The sequence below is a fragment of the Centruroides vittatus genome, unplaced genomic scaffold (genome assembly GCF_030686945.1).
Source record: "Centruroides vittatus isolate TY-2023 unplaced genomic scaffold, ASM3068694v2 contig_1035, whole genome shotgun sequence".
Lineage (NCBI taxonomy): Eukaryota > Metazoa > Arthropoda > Arachnida > Scorpiones > Buthidae > Centruroides > Centruroides vittatus.
The window spans coordinates 3,518,536-3,543,618 of record NW_027120673.1 but is presented as its reverse complement, the minus strand read 5'-3'; the positions used below and the strand labels follow the sequence as shown (position 1 = coordinate 3,543,618).

General features: G+C 31.7%; 1 protein-coding gene across 3 annotated transcripts in view; it reads right to left on the bottom strand.

Annotated features, from left to right (window-relative positions):
• The window catches only part of LOC136969616 (muscle M-line assembly protein unc-89-like), a 96,392-nt gene that overhangs the window by 55,719 nt on the left and 15,590 nt on the right, over positions 1-25,083 (bottom strand). For all 3 annotated transcript variants that reach the window (XM_067263861.1, XM_067263871.1, XM_067263879.1), the window contains exons 4-5: positions 13,408-13,523; positions 9,059-9,199 (exon numbers count right to left, since the gene is read on the bottom strand). In XM_067263861.1, the coding sequence (XP_067119962.1) occupies positions 9,059-9,199; positions 13,408-13,523 (257 nt within the window). The remainder of the gene's footprint in view (positions 1-9,058; positions 9,200-13,407; positions 13,524-25,083) is intronic.

The following is a 25,083-nucleotide window of genomic DNA, read 5'->3' as shown; positions in this document are numbered from 1 at the left end:
CGTGAGAAGCTTTCTGATTGGTCCAGAGTGGGACAATAAGTGAAGCGGACTTCCGGAGAGCGGGAAATATAAATTGAGGGACTCTCACGATTGAGGACACTTTTTGGCTGCTTTTGGATTCGTCGAGGAAGGTTGCCGAGGAAGGGTCAGCAAGGACGTCGGAGTTAGACCGGGAGAACAGGAGTCTAGAAAGGGCGACCACTTTCAGTCGGGAAGCACAATCCGTTTCCATCGTAGTGTAATTGAGAAGTATCAACGAGGGACGTACTTCTGGTGACGTAAATTACGTTCAGGTATCGGAAAGAACTATTAGTTTTGTGAATTAACGTAAAGAAAAGGAACGCTTGGAACTCGAGATCGTGTTGCATTTACTTAACATAATACCGTGATTCGTCGAAGGCTAATATATGCAATTATTGTATAGAAGGAAAATGTGTATGTATATATGTATATAGAGTATTGTAAATTTCGTTAGTTTTAAGTCGTGTATCGTGTAAACTTGAGGGTTAGGAAGCATCTCGCGGTTATTGTACTGTTAGAATAAATTACTGTTGTTTCGCCAAATTCGTGCACGTGTAATTGGTCATTACTTGAGTCCTTAACATACATCCTTATTACATCCGTGGACTTAGATCCATCGGATAATCAACATTGGCGTCCGCGACAGGATATTGATCGGGTTGTTTGTTGTAAAAGGACCGACCAAACGTGCATCTTGTATTAACCCCTCATCCTACTGCCGCTTATATCTGTAATTATAGCCATTGGAATTGTAAATTATATTATTGTAAAACCAAAAGGTTTCGGTAAACTATGGATGAACAAATTACCAGCGGATCTTCAGGGGCAGGGGAATTGGGCAATGTGCCTATTGTAACGGGATTTATGGGCATGATCCCATGTTTTTCGAACCTGCCCGGAGATATTTTAGATGTGAGTAGGTTTTTCCAAACCGTCGAGAACGTCGCGTCGTTGGCAAGCTGGGATGAGACTGTGAAGGTCACCGTAGTTCAAGCCCGCCTAAAAGGTGAGCCCTTGTCTTTATTTTTCGATTTAAGGGACCAGGGCGTCATGAGCTATGATGAAATAAGGAGGGCTCTTATAAAGTGCTTTGGTCGTAAAGAAAAAGAACAGGACCCGTTTGATCAGGTATTAAAGATCTCCCAGAGAAGAGGGGAGAGGGTTTGCGAATACGGGATTAGGATTAAGTCGTTGTTTTCACGAGCGGTGACGCGCAATTCTAATTTAGCGACGCTTCGCGACAATGCTGTTAAGGAATGCTTTATAAAAGGACTACTAGCGGAGATTAGGAGGCAGGTGATGCAGAGGCGGCCGGACACCTTGGATGAGGCGATAGTAAAGGCCGAAGAAGAAGAGGAAATCGAATCGGCCTGCAACAAACGAGGTGGGATAAGTGAGGTATGCGCAAATGTTGAGCATGAAAGGGGGTTGGAGAGAAGGGAAGTACAATTGGGTAAGCGTGTAGAGGAGTTGGAGACTCAAATAAGGAGTTTGACCGAGTCCATGGCATCTTTACTCGAGCACATGAAGGGGAACAATAACCGCGAGAGGTGGGGAAAAGAGCGCCGTTGTTACACGTGTGGTGAAATAGGCCATATTTCGAGAAAATGCAACAAGAGAAGAGGTTTAAACTAGTCAGAGGTCATTTGAAAGGTCAGGCGAATGACCGGTTAGTTAAATTAGAACTGACCAGAAAGATCCACTTGTCAGACCGGGGGTTACCGATTGTAAGAGGTGTAATCCTAGGACGTGAAATTGCTGGTCTAGTAGATACAGGTGCAGAAAGGACCGTAATTAAGAATGAATTGACTGAATATATCAGGCGTGAAAATAGGAATTGGGTGGTCCCAAACAATTCATGTATTAGTGGGATGTCGGGAGCACTCATAAACAGTGATGAGGCCGTAGCAATCGAGTGCTGTTTCCACGATGGGAAAAAGGTATGCACGACAACACCAAGTGTTGGGTTTCCTGAAAGGGCAGGTTACGAGATGATCATCGGGATGGACATTATTTGCCAGCACCCTGGGCTGTTGGTGGGGATCGAATCAGTGGTTAAGGCAGATAAGCAAGGTCGTGAAGGGAGATTTTGTATTAATATAAATAGTGAGGTAGGGGTGGCAGAGGTAGAAAGAGAGGTGTGGAGATTGGATCACCTAGATGAACCGGTTAAGAGGAAAATAATAAATATTTTGAGAAAGTATCCGGACGCTATTGCTAGCGAAATTGCCGAGTTATCTGGCACTAGCAGACATATGCACTCTGTTAGCCTGACGTCGGAACGTCCGGTCAACGTTAGACAGTACCGAATTCCGTACAGTTACTTACCTGGCCTTAAGAAGCAAGTTAGTGAGCTGATAAAAGCAGGTATATGTGAGGAGAGCTCATCGGAGTGGAACTCTCCTATACATGTTGTTCCTAAAAGCTCTGGTGAGATTCGTATCACTTTGGACCTGCGAAAAATTAATGATATAACAGAACCCCAAATATTCCCGATGGCTCGAATAGACGACATCTTATCCCAACTTAATGGGAACAGATATTTCTCGGTATTGGACTTAAAAGCAGGGTATTTCCAGATTCCTCTAGATCCCAAGGTAAGACACATATTTGCGTTCTCCACACCATGGGGAAAATACCAACTTTGTAGGATGCCTCAGGGTGGGAAGAATAGTGGGAGGTTTTTCCAATACATTATGACGAAGATCTTAGCAAAATTTGTCGGAAATAGCTGCTTTGTGTTTCAAGATGATATTGTATTATTTTCACAAAGTTTGGAGGATCATCTTGAGCTTGTCGATCGAGTAATTAGTACATTAAGGGATGAGGGCCTAAAATTAAATCCGAGTAAATGCCAAATATTAGCAAAGGAGGTGAGATATTTAGGACATATTATTAATAGCGAGGGTGTGCGACCTGATCCCAACAATGTTGAGTCGATCAAGAAAGTGGAAACACCTCGTAGTGTAAAAGAGGTCCGCAGTTTTCTCGGTGTGGTTGGTTTTTTTCGGAATTTTATCCCGTCGTTTTCCGATATCGCTGCTCCATTAACAGAACTCACCAAGAAAGGGAAGAGATTTTTATGGAGCCCAGAATGTCAGAGAGGTTTTGAAAAGTTAAAAGAGGCAATAGCAAGCCCACCAATTCTAGCTCACCCGGATTTTGATAGACCATTCTATTTGCACACTGACGCATCTGACAACGCGGCAGCTGCGGTGCTCGAACAACGGCACGAAAAGGGACTGGCTCCGATAGGCTATTTTAGTAGGAGATTTCAAGGGGCAGAAATCAATTATTCCACAATTGAGAAAGAATGTCTAGCAATTGTTTTAGCCTTAAGACACTTCAAATTTTTAATTCTAGGCCAAAAAACGATAATACTCTCTGACCATAAACCCCTTGTGTTCCTTAGCAACATTCAAAATGGGAGCAAGCGTCTGACTCGTTGGATAATGGAGATTATGGACTACCATATAGAAGTCCAACATGTGAAAGGCGTTGACAATAAAGTAGCGGACTTCCTTTCGAGGAACGTTAACGGGGTTCATCACTTCGATGTTGAATCTACAAGGGCTGTAATCCCTAATAGATACGAGATTGGTTTATCACAGGATCGCGATGAAACTTTTGGCCCCATAAAAAGGGATTTACTGAGAAGCCCCGGGAATAGAAATATTGGGAGCTATATGCACCAGTATGTAGTAATAAGCGAATGCCTGTATAGAAGAAGCCTCTTGAAGTCCCGTGACAAGTATGTTAGCCAATTATGCGTAGGGGAGGATCTTGCTAGGGAAGTGATTAAGGCTGTTCACGAAAACAATCTGTCGGGGCATTGGGGCGTGCGAAAAACTATAATTAACATTGAGAAACACTATTATATTCGGAATTTGAGAGAGAAGGTCGAAGGTGTCATTAAGACGTGTGAAAGGTGCCAGAGGCATAATGTACACAAAGGAAAGGCTCCTTTCCAAGAAAACGAGACGGCTGAGGCACCTTTCCAAAAGATTGCTGTGGATATAGTAGGACCTATCCGCACATCGAGCAGCGGTAACCGATTCATCCTTGTAATAGTAGATATTTTCACTCGTTTCGTCGAAGCACACCCTTTGAAGGACCAAACTGCATGGTCTGTGAGTAATACAATATTTAATGAAATCGTTTGTAGGTACGGTGCCCCAGAAGTAATTATTTCCGATAGAGGTACCAACTTTCTATCATCTTTATTCTCGGACTGTTGCAAGTGGTTAGGAATTAGGAGGAACATTACTACCGCTTATCGACCTTGTGCGAATGGCACGTGCGAACGGATGTGAACAGATCGTTAGTCGAAATGATAACTAAATCCTCTGACGATGGGAGAGTCGAATGGGATGAAATGATACCTTCTGCATGTTTTGCCTATAACAATTCGCACCACACTGCCATATAATGAGTCACCTGCCTTCCTCTTGTATGGTGTTGATCCCCGTACCCCTAATATCGAATACCTGCCTGATGATATGTCTACCGATGAGCGTAGGGCATTCCTGGTCACGAAACTCCGTGCATTACGGGAAAATGCGAGTATCCATGCGCGAAATTACAACAAGAAAGGAAGGATTATCGAAGCAAAGGGAGAACATTAGTAAGTTTTTCGGAAGGGCAGAGGGTTTGGGTGAGAAAGAAAGGTGTTAAAGGGAATAAGTTTTCTTATAATTATAAAGGACCCTTTCGGATCACCAGGTGATAAACCAACTACGTATCGTGTGGGAGGTTGCAATATGAAGGATCAGGAGACTGTCCATGTCGATCGCCTAAAACCTTGCTATGGCTATCCGATTTGTAATAAGAAAAAAAGAGGGAGGATAGAGGAATTGTACTGGAGGATGATGATGAAGTCCTGGATGATCGGTTGGTGAGGAGACGTGGGTGGTCACTAACACGCAAGGTGTTGACACAAGTGGTGTGCAGAAGTGCACTGACCTTGAGGTGCGTAAGAAACCTTATAACCTACGTGAACGCAAAATTGATTTCCGTAGTTTGCACTACGGGAAGTGAGTCGCTTGGGGGGAGATATGTAGTGCTACGCAAACTATGTATTATTGTTATTATTATTATTATTAATTATTTTCTCGGTTTCCTTTTTGTATGTATCGGGTTTTCTTGGTTTGTACCGTGTCGCGTGGAATTTTCTTATGATGTCACCTTAGGATACGTGAGAAGCTTTCTGATTGGTCCAGAGTGGGACAATAAGTGAAGCGGACTTCCGGAGAGCGGGAAATATAAATTGAGGGACTCTCACGATTGAGGACACTTTTTGGCTGCTTTTGGATTCGTCGAGGAAGGTTGCCGAGGAAGGGTCAGCAAGGACGTCGGAGTTAGACCGGGAGAACAGGAGTCTAGAAAGGGCGACCACTTTCAGTCGGGAAGCACAATCCGTTTCCATCGTAGTGTAATTGAGAAGTATCAACGAGGGACGTACTTCTGGTGACGTAAATTACGTTCAGGTATCGGAAAGAACTATTAGTTTTGTGAATTAACGTAAAGAAAAGGAACGCTTGGAACTCGAGATCGTGTTGCATTTACTTAACATAATACCGTGATTCGTCGAAGGCTAATATATGCAATTATTGTATAGAAGGAAAATGTGTATGTATATATGTATATAGAGTATTGTAAATTTCGTTAGTTTTAAGTCGTGTATCGTGTAAACTTGAGGTTAGGAAGCATCTCGCGGTTATTGTACTGTTAGAATAAATTACTGTTGTTTCGCCAAATTCGTGCACGTGTAATTGGTCATTACTTGAGTCCTTAACATACATCCTTATTACATCCGTGGACTTAGATCCATCGGATAATCAACAGTATCAATAAGAGCCTAGCACTTATCTGAAGTGTTTTTATGCCAAATTTACTTGATTTTTTGCTTTAAACCATTGACACTTCCTTGAGGACTTTTTCTCAATAAATTCTTAATTCTACATCACATATTTTCTATAGAAAAAAAATAGTTAACTTCTACAGGACTGCTCAATGGCCAATTTAATATGTTAATATTATATTGGACCAGCCAACTCTTGATGGTTTTAGCAATATGGCAACTTCAACCATCCTGCTGGAAAATAAAAAACAATATTGTAATTTTTCTAATGATGATAGCAGATTTGTTGGTATTTTGCTGCATTTACAGATCCTTGATGAAATGCAAATTTCCCACACCTTTGGCTGACATGCAACCCCACACCATAATGTCTACTGAAAATTTTATAGTGCACTCTAGACAGACACAATGGAATGCCTCCTCTCATTTTCTAATAACTTTTTTCTATTTCCTCCAATAAAGACTTCAAACTTTATCTCATCACTAAAAACAACCTGTTTCCACTGTGTTTTTGTCCAGCATCAAGCTCTTTGGCCCACTCAATCAGTTTTTTATTTTGTGTTTTCATGAGAAGTGGTTTTTTTTTTCCTTTGTCTAAGTAAACAGATCACATGCACAATTGTTAAATAAAAGTAATAGCATTACTAAACATATAAATGGATATAACAAGTTTCTTTTGTTACTTCATTCCCAGTAACTTTATTCTATTCATTCACTAATTCACTTAGTAATGCACCTCAAGTTTTTCTATTTCACAAAGGTGCTTGTGAGAAGTCTTTATTATATTTTTTTAGTAGCCGGTCTTCCAGTTGATCTTTCTGAATCAATATTACCAGTTTCCTGATATTTTGAAACTATGTCCTATACTGTGGATTTGTCAAATTTTAATTATTTTGCAATTTCTCTTAATGATTTGACCTCTCTATGGAAGGTAAGAATTATTTCACATATCAACATTTACAGCCTTACTACATGCCATTTTCATTAAACAAATACACCTCAATAACACAGAGACACAGTCTAAAAACCTTTCACAGTGTTGTATAGAGAACCAACGAACAGTTACGGGGCATCAAGCGGACCTCAAAAACAACAGACACACCACGGCCCTTACGACGTTCGTTTCCGACCCGGAAATTCGGGCGGACTTCCCAAGCACAAAGTTAATTTGGCATGCCTTCCGTTTCAACCACATAAGGCATCTAGAGGCATGGGAGATATATAAAGCCAGCGTCAAAGGCACCTGCATCAACAGTAAGGACAGGGACTTGGTCGCACATGCGTGGAGATTCCTGTTCGAGGAATTCAAACGGTGCCGGGAGGAGGGGTGAAACACAACATGTAAGTTATTTATTTTATGGGCTACACCGTTCTGGCAGTTGTGTGGGGATAACTTTTACTTTTAGTTCTCAACCTGAAGAAGGCCTCGGTGGAGGACGAAAACATTCGTTGGTTCTCTATACAACACTGTGAAAGGTTTTTAGACTGTGTCTCTGTGTTAAGCACTCCAGTGTTACTAGATGAAATTGTTATTACACCTCAATAATATTAATACAGAAAAAAATGCAAATATCACAATGTCGGCACAATTGCATATTTAGGACAGGTCATTTAATATTATGTCTGAGGTATTTTTTGTTAGAAATAGCTCTATCCGAGTTTCTTTTTGCTGCACATGCTTTTTTCAACTGCTCATAACTTTTTTATAAACTTTTATACGTAAATATCATTAGTTATAATCAAAGTTTACTAATATAAAATAATTATAAGTGTACAAAACATTTCTGTTTAATATTATTGAAGAATAAGCTAGAGATTAATTGAGATGAAATGCTGTCCGAGATTTTTTTTGTCTGGATTGTATAAAATAGAAGCAAATAAATAAAAAAAACTAAAACAGAAACTTCAAAATCATACTAAAGTTCTTGAAAAACCATTTCCCTAACAAAATCATCAACCATACCAAGTATACAAGACTTTGGCAGCCTTATTTTATGGAAATTTTCTAAAATGAAACTTGTTTAAAACTGAAGGCATGCTAAAAAATAAAAAGTTTTTGAGGTTTGCAATTTCTTCCATAACTTCATACTATGTAAAATTTTGTATACACGGCTAAGATAATATTTTAAAACTATCTAAATCCTATCAAATATTTAAGCATTGATTTTCATAAAATAAGCAAAAATTATATTGTAATCATCAAAAAAATGTAAATTTTTTATGTATTTCTATAAACCACATATTGAGAGGACAAGAACTAATAAATATTAAACAGAGCAGACAAGTAAAGATTTAACAAATAATTAAACATAACTAAATTCACATGATCTTACTGAAAGACAATGATCAGAGACAACAGAAATGCAATGTGTATTCGACTTTTTTTTAGCAATTCAACAATAAAGTTATCAATTTTGTTAATTTTATAATCCTCATCATATATATGAAAATCTGGTATCTTCAATAATTATCTAATTAATTAAAATCATTTTCTTTATAAATTATATCTTATATTTCAACTTAAACAAAAAGTTCAAAATATTAGCACTTAGAAGGAATGAAAGCTAAAACAGCAGAAGCTGTTTTTGCTAAGAGTCTTAAATGACTCAAAGCATCAGTATGTCACCTAGTTGCAGGTGACATATCCCAGGACCAAACCGATGAATTGAAATGAATAGATGTAAGAAACAAAGATAACTTTGGACACTTCCAATTGTGAAACCACAACTGTGAAGAAAGCACCATTTTAAATCATGTGCAGAAATGTGTCAAAAAGTTGGAGACTACATTTATTGGAAGGACTCAGAGAAACTAACTATATTTTTTTGCAAATAAATACTGTAACGAAGGCACCTTAACTCTATGGAAACATACACACACACACACTCTCTCTCTCTCTCTCTCTCACTAAAACTCATAAGATAAGGATGTAACACAAATGTGAAACAAATCTTTATCTGAATTAAATACTTTCTAAATGATTTACATAATGTAATGAGTCATCCTTCTTCCACATTCATATGCCATTTACCAAAATCTTTGTCATATAAATGTAGTAACATTCAAAAATTTTAATAAAACGTGTATAAAATTTTTCAATAGTATGAAAATAATATTGAATTTTAAATAATGAGTATTGCCTAAATTATTAATTTTAATAAAAATTTAAAACCTTACTCGCGTTTTGTTTTTGCTTCTAGTAATTTTGGATCAGTAATACTTCCACCTGCATCTGCTTTTTTCTCTAAATAAGCTGATGGAACCCAGCCTTCTTTTACTTCTTGAGAAACTTCACATGGTCTTGTTTTCACCTGCCACCTATTTTATACAGTAAATAATATTATGATTCGCTATTTAATAATTGAACTTATACAAAATAATAAAAATAATGAAATATACAAATACTAAATAGCAACAAGAAATATTCTTCTATTCAAGATTATACAATGTATTTGATAATGACATAAAAAAAACTGTTCATTATATATAAGAGCCAATATTACTATTCAGTAGTTACAAGAATCTATTTTTTGATTTCTAGTAAATTATAATGCAACCACCATTTAATAATTAACATATAAAAAAACCATTAGAATTACAAATTATCATTTTATGAAAATGAAATACAAATGTTTTATTCATAAGAAAACTTTTTTCTTATAAACAATTTGATTTAACAATCTGATTTAAAAAAAAAATTAAAGTTAATTCTGTAAGCTGCTCTAAACAAAACAAAACAAAACTTCTGAAAAATTAGCATAATAACAAAAAATATAATGGAGTATTTATTTACATTCATATCACATTATATTTATACCTAGATGATGATTAATAAATTCATGTTTTACTTGAATTGACTGATATTATTGATAAATAAATAATACTCAGAATATAAATCCAGTTAATGTTACCTATGGTAGCGAACATGGCGGCTTGTCTGTGAAACAGTGGGGACGCACGTTCTAACCTAAACTAACCTATTCTAATAAATTATCATAATTATTGCTAACCAAATTATTAGAATAGGGGTAATTTATTAGAATAGGTTAGGTTAGGTTAGAACGTGCATCCCCACTGTTTCAGAGACGAGCCGCCATGTTCACTACCATAGGTAACATTAACCATAAATCCTAATACATAAACCATACGTCCACAAATAGTCAAACATATTTTCTGTCTGGTTTTGGTTTTTTTCATTTGTCGTCATATTTTTATATTCATTATACTGAATATATAAATATGATAAAAATAGACTAAACATATCTAGTCTACTTCTAACAATTCAATTAACTAGAATATTTCTCAGATATTAACAATTCTGGGTCTTAAACTTATTATTTTTTTCCTCTCTCTCTCTCTCATGCATGCATGATATATTTACTCATAAAAATTATAGACTTAGAGATAGAAACTAAACTACATATAAAGGTCTTTTGTCAATCAGAAAAGTCTCAAATATTCAAATCAATTAATCAGATAGAAAATAAGAACAATTTTCAGATTTTTCATAAAAAATAAAGTTTAATCTAATTTTGTGGTTTATTTATAGATCTAATTAGTGGTGTGCTGGTAAATTTTTAACCTTTGGAGGCACAAGGAGTAAGAAGAAGAAAAATAAAGTATTTTTTCACATACTTACCCTATAAGTTAAAAATGTTTTGGAATCCTTTTTATATTAACGAAAAAAAAACTTTAAACACTTCCTATGAAAGGGATCATCACATTTGTGGAAATTTTTTTATCAAAGTGGATTTTTTTATTGTCTTTTAAAATATTTGAATTCAACACATTATTTTATTTAACATATTTTCATGTACAGTACAAATAAAAGTTTACTTAAATTTCACAATCAACTTTAATCTTACTTCAGAGTTTAATATTAAAAAAAAAATTATATATAAGTTCCAAACAGCAATTTGGTTAAGTTTGTGGCCAATCTGTGGTTTGTATTTAGTCATGGTTTTACAAAGATATAGAGTCCAAATCTTTTAATTATTTTCCTAGTAAACTGATTGTCAAAAATTAAGATATATGTTAAACAGTTCTTATTTTTGTACCTATTACATTCATTAAACAGAAACCACTTTCATCTACTGCACTACTATTTGCTATCATATTCATATTTTTCTAGCTTTTTCTATTGCTTCAAGAACTAATGTTGTTTTTTCCTCTACATTATCATCCATAAAATCACTGAAATCATTTATTTATTTTGAATTTCAAAACTTTATTTAATTGATCTAATTTTCTTTCACCTTCTATCCATGGTTAAGTTAATTCTTCATAGGGCCACGTGAATTCATCTAATAAATCAAGTTGTTCAACAAATCAACAGCCAGCAAACTTACAGTGGATTTTATTTTTAGATAGTTTTTTCTTCATTCAAGAGGAAAAAGACTAATAAAAATTTCCTAAATTTCATTTTGTCTAGAGATATAAAAATATTAAATGTGTGGTTGTTTTGTAATACAAAAACAGAGATCATATTTTTATTGTTTTCAAAAACATAAATAGAAATCATGACTTAATATGTAAAACACTGTTTATCCATCATCATCTATCCATTCATCAACAATTTTAACAATTGAATGAATAATTTTAAAAAATTATAACAACCAGCTCACACAAGCCAGTTCCAACATACCACTAGATCTAATTAGTAATCAATTTGAATGATATCTACCTATTAGTTGTAAAAATTACTGTGTACTGTACAGTACAATATTGTTATTTAATGTTAAATGTAGTAACTACAACTTGCAATGTCTCTGTAATTCAAATATATTTAATTAGTGGACATAATATATCAGTTTATTAAGATCATAAGAATCACTATTCATACTTATAATAAGTATTACAATACAATACCCAAAAACCTTTAAAATGCAGTTTAATTTTCTTGACTACCAAACGTTTTCGGTCGGATTAACTGATCTTCGTCAGTTAATAAATTTGCCAAATGGAAATTCTAGAACGTTTTTAAAAAATTAAAATCTAAGTACATAAGTACAGTGAAAAAGGGCAAACTATAAATTTTCAGGAATCTTATAAAATTGCATCGGCATGGAAAGTGGCAGCTTTACAAGTATAAAAGAACAAATAGACTTGCGCAATCGAATCTGCGAAGATTTTAATTTTTTAAAAACATTCTAGAATTTCCGTTTGGCAAAGAATTTTTCATTTGGCAAATTTCTGTTCGACCCTGACAAAGGTAAGTTAATCCGACCGAAAACGTTTGGTAATCAAGAAAATTAAACTGCATTTTAAAGGTTTTTGGGTATTGTATTGTATTACTGTAAGTGCAGTTAGAGATATAATTATAATAAGTATGAATAATAATTTTGCACATTTATTTTACTAACATTCATTTTATTTTTAATTCTGTTCCATTTTATATAAAGGTGAAAGTAAACTGTGTAACTATTTATTTATTGTTAAAAGTTATAAAACAAAAATATTTATACAAATATACATTAATCAATATACATTTTAAAATTTAAAACCTTATATTTGATAAAAGTGAAAGTGTTTCTAATGACTCAAAAAAATTAAACTGAACAAAAATTACTGCCAAATAAACTACACATTCAGTATTTAAATATTATATAAATATTTTTCAATGGACATTTATTTTCTGAAAAAGAAACTGAAGTATAAATTCTTTCTTATTTAAGAAAAAATTTATACTTCAGTTTCTTTTCCAGAAAATTTTACGTTTCTACTTTTCCTCTTCTTTACATCAGGGTACAACAATTGAATTTTTATTTTGTAGTTATCATTAGAAGCACAATTTTTTTTCTGCTTTATTTTAATTCTTATTTCTTATTGACTTAATTTCTATTTATATGTAAGTAGAAAAATAAATAAAATTTAAAAATTTTGAATTGAAATATTTATAAATCTATTATGGTATATACTGAGAAGTTCATTCTTAAATTTTTAATAATTTTATGCACAGTAAGCTAGAACTTCTGTTAAATTTTTAATATTTTAAATATAAGAACTTAAACTTTAGCTTTTACAATTTCCCTTTTAAACTGATATTAACAAATAGTTCAATGTTTGGTTTAACATTTCCTAAGGTTAATGTGTACCTAGGTAGTCCAAGATGACGGCTCGTCTCCGATTCCAGCAACCAGAAGACAGGGAACAGTGGGGAAGCATGTTCTAACCTAACCTAACCTATTCTAATAAATTACCATAATTATTAGCAACCAAATTATTAGAATAGGTTAGGTTAGGTTAGGTTAGGTTAGGTTAGGTTAGAATGTGCGTCCCCACTGTTTCATCTTCTGATTGCTGAAATCGGAGATGAGCTGCCATCTTGGACTACCTAGGTACACATTAACCTTTTCAAATATTATGTAACATTATCTAATTTTTATAAATGTAATAATTATTAACAAAGTAATAGTCTAAAAGAGTGTTCAGTTTGAAGTGTAAATCTGTCAAGAATATGAAATATATTAATCCATATCCAGAGAATTTTATACTAAAATGAAGATAACATAGACATATAAACATACCTTCGAGGTTTTGAAGTATCAAGACATTCAACTTCTTGTCCTTCCTTGAGTGGAATGCCCTCAGTATCACTTTTTGGTGGATCATAATCCAAAACAGCAACAAATATATCTCCTGGCTATAAAAATAAAACATATTTTAGAAATGAAACAAACTATTATAGAGCTATACTGAGCTACTAATAATGTAAACCAATATATTTATGAACTATAAAATATTTTTGTCCTTTCTTATTGAAAAGAATGTATTAAAAAGTATATTTTAATTATAAAATAATTTAACTATAAAATGTCTTGAAATGTCTAAAACCATTAAAATTATTCCTGTATGTTGTTCTATTTTATTATAAATCTTCAATATTGAGAAAAGATAAAACTATTTGTTCTATAAACAAATATAAAAGAAATATTAACAATTAACTCAATTTTTGATTAAGACCAAACAATCTACTGGAATCAAATAGTAGCCATATTTCTTCTATAATTTGACTTATTAATCAAACAATTCAAAATAGTTTACTAATCAATAATTTGTAAGCCAATTACTTAAACAACAATATTTTTATAGATAATATTATAAATTTTTCATTAAAATATAAACATTTAATACATAATAAAGTAATCTTCATTTACCTACAAATTAAATCCAGTATATTTCAGCAAAACTGCAGTTCTTCTAGACCAATGGTTCCCAAACTTATTACGCCCCCGCAGTGGCATAGCAAACATAACTGGCGCCTGGGGCACGACACTTTATTGGCGCCTCCCTCCCCTCCAGAAACACATATAGTTTGTCTTGGAGACCATTTGGGTGCCCCTCTGTGAGTGGCACCCAGGGCATGATACACCCCCTTGCCTCCTCGCTATGCCACTGCCCACAGACTCCTTCTCATAGCAAAAACCTAACCATGTGAAATAACTCTAGACAACTACATCATAACAAAATTACAAATTTAACTTATATGTTTTGAATGGCGAATGGTGATGTAAAAATAAAATATAGATAAAAAATTTTGATATTTAAAGTAATATTTATTAAAATTACTAAAGCTTACCCATTTTTGAAAAATGAGTATAATATAGTGAAAACAAAAAAATGTATAATTTATTTCTAATTGGGTTATAAATTACATTACAAAAATATAAAATTTATTATTTATGTATCTATTCTTTATGGTATGATATAGTTTAATAATGACTACCAATTTATTTGTTACTATTTATTTTTAACTTTCTTAATAATGAAAATGGGTCATGATCATTTTACTTTTATTAAACTTTTTGTGGACCCCTGATATCCACACACTCCCAAATTAATTTTAATTTGCCACAGACCCCATCAGCTGTTCCAAGGACCCCTGGGGGTCCTTAGGAACCACTTTGGGAAACATTGTTCTAGACCCTTACTGCAACTCCTGTATACTTATACAATTTCTTTTTATAAACTTACTACTTACACATATGCAATATTGTTGTAAGTTTGCTGATTATGCTGTATGGTATATAGACAGGTTGTAAGCAAAACTTATAACTTAACCTTGAACAGGAAACTGAAAGCTAAGTATGGGTATCCCTTGTTTAACAAAGTTTTGCTTAATGCAGGATTTGATTAAGATGCAAAATTAATTATGGCAATCCTTTTTTATACGTGGCAAAAGTTTTAATTAACACAGCTTTAACAGCTGTCTTTACTTAACCTAGATATGTTTTTCTCACAAATAAGGTGATAGTGAATTTGCTATTTTCAGTTATTAACATAAAAATATTTGTTATTAACCAAAAATTTATCTAGTGGGTGATGATTGTTTGATTGAATTCCAAGATACCTCTATATTTTATTAACGCAATTTTGATATACACAGTAGCATCGAGGGATTAATTACCGGTAACTGTATTAATCAAGGGATACTTGTATATAAAATGGAAGGAGTTAAACAAATGTTTTCTAATTACTTTACCTAGCCAGTCACAAAGTAACTAATAGTGATATTTAGTATAGAATAGTAAAAAACTATAGATTTTTAACTATACATAATATAAAATACTGTTTCAATAGAGAATATGGCTGTTGCACATTTCTGAAAAGTGACATGTAGCTCCTATTGTACAAGGTTTGGCCACCTGTTATATACCATTAACCCCAGTTTAATGCAATCATTCGTTCCCATCTGAAATTGGCACAAAATTAAGTTATACATAAAATGTACTGACAGTTCAAAAACATGTTGACAAACTTCAGGAGTTTTAGAGAATACTAAAACAATCACTTTTTATTAATAAATCCATGTTCATAAATGAGCAGTTTTGGCAATAGAGCAATTATTTGAATTTACAGCAAGTACTCAAAATGGAAACCACATAGTTCAATACAGAGATTGCATCATCAGTTCATGAATTCATGAATCTTATGGAATATTCCTGGAATAGCTTGCAAATGTGTGCAAGCAGCCATGACTCTTGCAAGATCTTGATGGCTTCTTGAGATTTCTCTCTTTATACAATCATGCAGCTTCTCATCCATTATAATTTGCTTCACCATAAACTAGATGTATCTCAGCCAGTTTTTCAAAAGAAAAATTATTGTCCATTTGGAAGAATTTCAAATACTGTACGTAAATGAAAAACAAACAAAGCTTGAAGGTAATGAGGTTGTCAGCTGATGATAAAACTATCACCTTTTTGAAAATTTTCAACAACCTTCATTAGAATAAAGGTATTTTTATTAATGTTTTCTATCACAACATAAGAACAAAAGGAAAAGAAAAAAGTTCTCAGATTCTCACTGGCCACTGCAACTTGGCTGCTACTGCACTCAGCCTGAGTATAACACAATTTAGGAGGGTGCTATATTGAGATTGGACAATATATTCAAAACATAAATCGGAACACCATACTATAATAATAAATCAAGATAATCTGACTAGCATTGATTGATACATCATAAAAATTTGAATAATAGAAAAAGTTTTAAAATTTTGATATTTATTTTCTAAAAACTTTTTAATTTTAATTCCTCAAAGCATTCATAAAATATAATTCATCAAAACTTTTATTAAGCATTTTTAATGTAAATATAACCAACAAATTATTTAAGCAATTAAGTATAATATAATAATTTAAGCAAAACTTTATTTGCAGTATGTAGATATAGTCAGCACTGTCAGTGATTGCACTTGATCAATATCAACTGTGCCTGTTTAAGCAGAGATAGGATAACAAGATGGGTAGTACTCAAATTCATCCAAACCTGTTATTGGAGATGCATATGATTTTTTTTCCAGGAGTTTTAACTTCTTCTGGTACTATCTTTTTTTTTTTAAATTGAATGAACTCCCTCTACCACTGAGACTTGTGTTGCAACATTGTTTAATTCTTTTGCACAGTTTTCTCTCTTCTCATCCATAAATTAAGCACATTACATACTATTTCACAAGCCTGGCTATTTAAAGGCTTTCCTTTTCTGATAGAAGTACTCATTATTTTAGAAAAAAATCCCAATTCTCCAGAAAACAGTCTATCAAAGTATAAAATAATGTGTGTGACTAAAAATCCATAGATCACCCTTCTGGCCCTCCCCTACCTTCCCAATTATCCCTCCATGCTACAAAGGATTCACTTTTGTTTACACAAATGCTCTTTCTGAGGAAAAATGATGTATTATAACTGATAGAACTCATATAACACAAGTACTTGCATGTATAGAAAAATTACCACAGAACTATTCCATCCTGGCATCCTATCTCATAAAATGAGCACAGTTAGTATTGACTAAGTGCAATCCTTCATCATGCTGACTGTAACCCTCAATATATGCTGTTAATTGATTCTGCAATTATACTGCATATATTGAAACCACGCATATCAAAGTTAATAATCAATGGGAAATAAATCAATTCATGAATTAATTCATTAAGAAATCATCTGAAGTTTTTTCATTTATTTGCTTGAGGAGAGTAAAAACATGGAAAATGAAAAAATCGAATTTGAAAAATTATTGAATTATTATTAATTAATTAAAAATTTTACACAAAATATAGCATATCTGCAACAAAAATGAAAACAAATAACAGAAAATAATACAGTTTCTGCCATTTTTTTTTGTTTGTAGGTTTCTGTAAAAGCTAAAAAATTAAAACAGAAATATTTGAGAAAATTACACTAAATGTAAAAATAGAAATTAAATTATCCGAATAAGAGCACCACTCCAGGAAAACTAAGACTGTCTTTTTTCCTACTAACTAATCGTGAACACCGAGCAGGAGTGGAAAGAATGGATTGATTCAATGTTACTAGCTCTAAATTCTGTTGAGCTGACAATGTTGAACTTTCCTCAGAATAGACCTGCATTAACCAAAACCCACATTGAAACTGCCTGTTGAATTGCAGGTTACCTGTATATTGTTTTTATATAAAATAAGTTACAATGATTAATATCTGACACTGGATATAACATACTTTCAATTATACATTTAATCCTTTTTATTTTATTGGAATTCTTTATAAGTAAATGATTTATTTAACTTTATAAAGTTGAATTTGTGATAAATTGATGTATGAAAGAATTCTAATATCATGTTATAAAAAATATTTGTATTAATAAAAAATGTTATAAATCTTTAAAGTATTATATTTTATAATACCAGTACTTTAATATATTACTACTGTATTTAAGAATATAAAATTAAAATAATAAAATAATAAAATACAATATAAAATGTAATCAAAAGATTATTACAGTTAAAAATTGGTATAATATATTTAAATATATATATTTAAACATAATTAATTAAAGAATAATAATTAAATATAATTATATAATTGATATAATTTTTAAAATGTTATCCATTTTAAAGCATAAATATAAATATGAAAATATTAAAAATTGAATAAACATTTGTAAAGTTTATTTAAATATGTTTATTCTTTAATTTATATTAATCATGATATACTACTGTTATAATTAAATCTTTAAATTTAAAATACTCAATATCAGTATAAACTTTTTAAGTATATCTATAATATCTTTTGGTTAATGTTACCTATGGTTCCAAGATGGCGGCTCGTCTCTGATTCCAGCAAATAGAAGGGAAACAGTGGGGACTCACGTTCTAACCTAACCTAACCTATTCTAATAAATTACCATAATTATTACCAATAAAATTATTAGAATAGGTTAGATTAGGTTAGAACGTGCGTCCCCACTGTTTCCTTGCTGGAATCAGACGAGCCGCCATCTTAGAACCATAGGTAACATTAACCATATTTTTTGACCCATCAAAATTGTTTTTTCTCATTCAGTTTAAAATATTATAGAAATAAACAATCCGTTGCGAACTTTAACGATTATTTAATACTGATGACACTGATGACAATACAAATGTATATACCATATACAAAAATCTTATCTATTGAAAATGTTTACTATTTACAAAACAAAAAATGTACTCTGAAAATATAATTAATTTTAACATTCTAATATTTTCATAATAGTAGTTTAAAAATAGAGGAGCCATTCTATTTCTAGTATCTTCCCGTTCTTTTTCAAGGACGAAATGAATGGATCTTATTTCAACACGTGTTTCCTGTTTAGTAACAAATTCCACACAGACTGAGAAGCGTTTGACAAGAACGTTTTTGGAGATATACTTCTGTAACATAACAAAACATATTTCTTTTATATTTCTTTCTAACAAATTTATGGAAGCAATTTAAATTTTAACATTTCCGGAAATTACACATTACTCTTTTAATTTTTACATAAAAGTGATTGTTTTGAATGTTAATATTATTACTTATTAAATTATGAAAAATAGTTTATCTCTGTTTTTTTCAGAAATCCAGTGAATTACTAAATAAAATTTTTTTAAAAATCCACCAATGAGTTGCTTAACTTTTCCGACAACATTTGGTAGCGTCATCTGTTATCATATTTTATTTAAAAACTTTTTATATTTTTAACTATAAAATGGCAAAAACCTTAATTTTGAGGGTAGGATGAGTTTTATATTAAAAAAAAAAAATTGTAAATGCTAATAACGAATAAAATCGTCATTAAATTCGACCCTACTGGAGATACACAACGACTCCATTAGCTCCCACCTCCTCGATTAAAGATCGAGGAAGTGGGAGATAACCAATCAGTTTAATAGCATCAGTTCCCTTATAAACAAACATCCCTACAAAATTTCAGAAATTTTCGACAAAAAGCCCAAGAGTTATTATAAAACAGGATGAACAAATCGTGTCCCACACACAATAACATCCATACATATAGAAATTACTCCTGAATTTTTTTTTTTTTTTTTTTTTTTTTTTTTTGCATTTCTCGACGTTTCAAGATCCGCTGAGTCCAAAAATATAAAAATTTGTGGGGGTCATTTTTTGACCGATCGCCATACTTTTCCTGTTACATATAACAGTCGGAAAAATAAAAATAATCGAAACTTTCATTCAAAATTCCCATGCTTTCTTCATATCGACGGAAGTACTGTAGCCTACTAGACACGTAAATAAAAATAGTTACAATTTTAAGGTGAATTTTTTAAAATCATTGTTGAATGAAAAATGAAAATTTATAATTTATTATCATCAAACAATTTTGTAAAAATTATGCTCATTTATTTCAGTGTTTTCCATCTGAATTACTGTACAGTGCGTGTACGGTGTACCCCTAAAAGTACGCAAAACATTTTCTAGAAGGTATCGGGTAAAAAAAAAAAATCTGTAATGTCTGACAAATATAATTTTAATCAGCAGGTTATTTTTCAATTTAAAAGAAGTTTAAACAAAGGCAATTAAGATTTTCTACACCTAACTACATAAAAGCTTAAAAGCTGTTAAATATATGTAAAGTCCGGGCTTATATTTTACGGACTTTATATATGGGAATCGCTGATGTATTGTAACAATCATTCAACACACTAACGATACTGATTTGAACACGTAAATGAAAGAAAACAAACACAATATCAGTTTTTTTATGTTTATGAAAATTCACATTTATCAAAATATATCTTGAAGAGATTTCTGAATTTCCGATAATCAATGACCATAGAAGAACGATAAAGCCAGAGGCGGATCTACATAGGGACTAATAAGGCTTAAACCCTGGGCCCCCAAGTATCAAGGCCCACAAAAATTGAATTATTATCATAAATTTTTAATACTTTTTCATTAACAATGAGTACTTATCGTATAGTAAAAAATAGTTTATATTAATAATATAATAATTATTATAATTTATAGTATTATTTGTTTTATTGTAATAATTCTTAATCTAGCAAAAAATGGGACCCCATTAGACTTTAATAAGCCGTAGGCCTCGAAAAACCTAGATGCGCCCTAGAATAATAAATAATTAAACATTACCGGAACGCTTGGAAATATAATACAAAAATATTTTATGTTTATTAGAGGTTAAATGTAATAATAATCATTGCATTCCAATACAAACATTATCTTAGGAGTATTTGAATTATAAACTACCTATTTAAGTTTGATTACCTATTGAAAATGCTATTAAAAATACAATTCTGTTTTATTAAATTATATTATTCACGAAGTAATTAATCTAATTGTTAATAATTACGTTGTAATGCTGTAATCCAAATTTTAAAATGCTATAGATTGAAATAAACTGTTAAACTTTATGTTAAAAATACTATATATATATATATATATAATATACAGTAGAGCGTCGATAAGTGGAACATCGGTAAGTGGAATGGCCGGAAAGTGGAACGATTTTCAGTCGGACTGTGTCGTGCTGAATCGAATGTTTTTGATACTAAATTTACTTCTAAAGTATAATTTTCATGTTTTTTATATTCTTTAATATATTTATTTTGTTTGTATAAAATGCAGAAATAATTTTTAACGATACGATAGCCTCGATGATTATTATAAAAATTTTCGTTAGGCTTAAAATCGACGAAAATTCAACACGAAGCGACACGCAACGGAGAAAAATTCAACAGGAAGCGATACGCAACGGAGAAAAATTTGAACATCGGACAGGTTAATGTATTTTTTCGTACAAAGTCGGAAACTGGAACAAATCATTAACTGGAAGGACCCCAGTCCCCAATTGGTTCCACTTATCGACGCTCTACTGTATATATATATATATTAAGTCATTCTCTTCGACATTTTTCTTATCCAATGCGATACCATAAAATAATGTAAGAATATTTCAATAACAGTTTAATTAATTCTGTTAATTACACGCTAGTTTTCGCTAATTAAATTCCGATGAGTATTCGAAGCATCACATTGCATTATATTGCACGAAGATTTAAATAATAATTCGAGTAAACGATCATTTTAAACACTTTTGTTATGATTTTAATCTCAAATAATAAAAGTTCTTTATAAATCACACTACCGAAGGATATTATAGTAATTAGTCTAATTACTATTAATGATCGTTAATGTAACGAAGGATATCGATCGTACATTTAGTTCAGTAGACAATATGATGAATAGATGTTTTTATTGTTAGTTACGAAAAACAAAATCAGATTTCTCAAAATATCATCGGATATTGATTTTCTAGGTCGATATTAAAATTTTTTTATTCTGATTCCATGATCACATTTTTCTTTCTTTAACTTAATTGGAGCAAAATTATTATTTTCTCTATTTATAAATACATTTAAAAGTTATATGTAACTGTAACTGTTTTCTAAATTCTGGAGTAATTCCAAAGTAATTTAAAACTACTAGCCTAATATTCACATACTTTATGAAATAGTTCGTGGGATCATTTTAAGAAAGTTACAAAATTTTAAAAATTTGACATATTTTAGTAATAACTTTTTCTAACGGTCTTATTAAACGAATATATTGATTTTGATAAGTTTGTATTAATTAATCGTCATAAATTAACGGCTTGTTTCAAGAATATGTCGAAACTTTTCGAAGGTTTTTAACATTTAAAGTACAGAATTAATTTAAAAATGTGAAATATTTCATAAAAAAATTTACATAATTTGTGTACATTTTATTTCACTATCAAATTTTGTAAAATTGTCAGAAACGTGCACGTAAATACAGTAATCTCTCCATTTGCGCAAGTAACCGGTTGAAAGTTACGCAAACCTCGTAAATTTCAACCATGGAAATTTGTTTAAAATAAGGATTTGTTCCACATCCTGAAATGTAGTCTTTTACTGGGATTTTTATTTTTAACTCTCTCCGCCCTGTGACACTAAAAGGATTTTTTTTTAGCAAGCCCATTATGGGTTCGGCCAAGCCCACAATGGGTCAGCTGAGTAATGGGGATAGGATCCGACATACCCTCAAAAAATGTTTGAGGTTTTTTGACCCGTCCGGATTTGATCTCTGATCCCTCAGAGCGATGAGCTACCACCTTAACCACGGCCATACTACCGTGAAATTACAACTGGATGGAGACGCCGAGTATGATACTAAGATTAATGTTTAAAAAAAATGACAGGTCATTTGCAAATTGTATTTAGATAATGTGGCTTACGTAAAATTTGAAAAACAGTTAATGCCTTAGTGTTGAGAAAATTTGTTCAATTAGTATGCTAAAAGTTGTAAGATTCTGTATGCAGTCATTTGGGAAAGCATTAAAATATTAAAGCAATTCTTATCTTTTTAACGTAATTATATTACGTTAAAAAGATTAATTTTTACAGTAAGTTTGTTACTTTATTCATCTGAAAATGAGAATTTCACTTAAGGTTAACACAAATTCTAAAATAGTCTTGGTACTTATATAACATCGAAGAGTGCTATTAAGTGTTATTTCTTCGCAGTGCCAAAGGAAATGTCAAGTCGGAACGATAAAAGAGGAAAGCTATAATTGTCAGAATCTAAATTAAGATAAGCCTAAATAATTTTGTATTTCGAAAAGTTTTATGTTAAAGTCTAAAATTTCTGTTTTGAAAATTTATATGTATCTCGAACTTTGCATTCTAATATGTCTCCAATATACATAGTCTATCTCAAGAACAGAGTTTACAATTTATAAAATAGCGTGTGTCTAATTTAAAACTTTATTTTTAAGATATAGTTTATTGAATCTCAATGTTTGTCAAGTATTTATTGATCATTTTCGTGAGTGTTTGATGATAATTTATGATCAAGGTAGAAAATTTTGCATAACTTATACGTATCCTTATATCCTTACTTATACAAAGCTAATGAAATAGTTTCTGATGCAAATTTTCCAAATTCGGTACAAATTCCTAAGCATCAACTAAGAATTTTAACAAATTTATTAGTGATTCCAGCCATAAAATGTAGAAAAAACACATGGCACTAATCCAGACACATTTACGTCTCTCTGTAGAGCAATTTGTTGATATGTTGCTTGTTGTTTGTCGAATTTTAGATTCAATCCTCAAGAGGTAAGTGTCTATGGCCAATACTTACGGCCACTGATATTGCTATAATGATGATAATTTCTGAAAATAAGAATCTTGTAGTTTATTTTAAAAATTTATTTGTATATTCTCGTAAATTCATTCGATTATTACAATAGTTAATAATAAACTTCTTATGAGATATATAAATAAAGGTGGAAAAAGCCATGTGATTGTTATTAACACGATTTTGTGTTCAACACTTCTGAGACATATAAGTTAGATCAATGATGAACAACCCTTGTCCCGTGAGTTTCTAATATGCGTCGTATTTGGCAACGAAATTTTATTTTCTTGTTTTGTACATCTTGCCATTATGCAACCTTAATTAAACTGGTATTCATGACAAAGAACATTAAAATTGAACTTGACTAGTAAATAGATAAACTAATTTATAAATTAACTATATGCTGTATTATTAGTTTGCATGTCATTAGTATATATTATTTTCGTACTTAGTGTACTGGCTGTTGTAGAGTATGTTGGTACTAAGCAGGTTTAAAGCCTTCAACTTCGTAAGAAAAAATACATGCAGCGCACTGGAAGTTCATGAAGTTCATTTGCGGCCCGCATCCATAAAAAGTCCCCATCACCGTTATGATGATATAGACAAATATAGTATTGATACATAAGGAAAAAGAAAGACTGTAAGATGGCTGAAGCGTTAAGACGTCAGCCCACCGTTCCGAAGACCTGGAATCGTTTCCAAGCAAATCCCAGAAATTTTTATGGGAGGTCCTTTTCGGATATACCGAGTCCCGTCTCTCGTTATACAGTCGCCTCCATTGGGCCCTGGCTGAACTCAAAGTGGACATGATTAAAAAGGCCCTCCTAGTGCCCACAGGGCAGAAACGGTAATTAAAAAAATAAATGAAGGTATAGGAGAAGAAGATATTATTGTATTAAATATATATTATATTATTAAAGTATTGATTATTATTATTATTATTAACAGCGATCATACAGGTAACTCGTATATAGAATTATATATGAACACTGTTAATTATAAATTAATTAAATTAAAATAATATACGCATTGAACATTTATAAAAAGAAAGATTAAACACGTAGATAATGAAATAGTTCTATAAGTGAGTAAATTTCAGTAAATTTACTCACTTATAGAACTATTTCATTATAATTTTATTGAATTATTTGATTATAATTTTATTTGAGTTATTTTATTTGAGTTTAAACAAAAGACTTTTGGCAACAAAATTTGAAAACTCAAAATAATAATGCACTAAACCAATAGATCTTTGCAAATGAATAGTTTCTGGTAAAATTG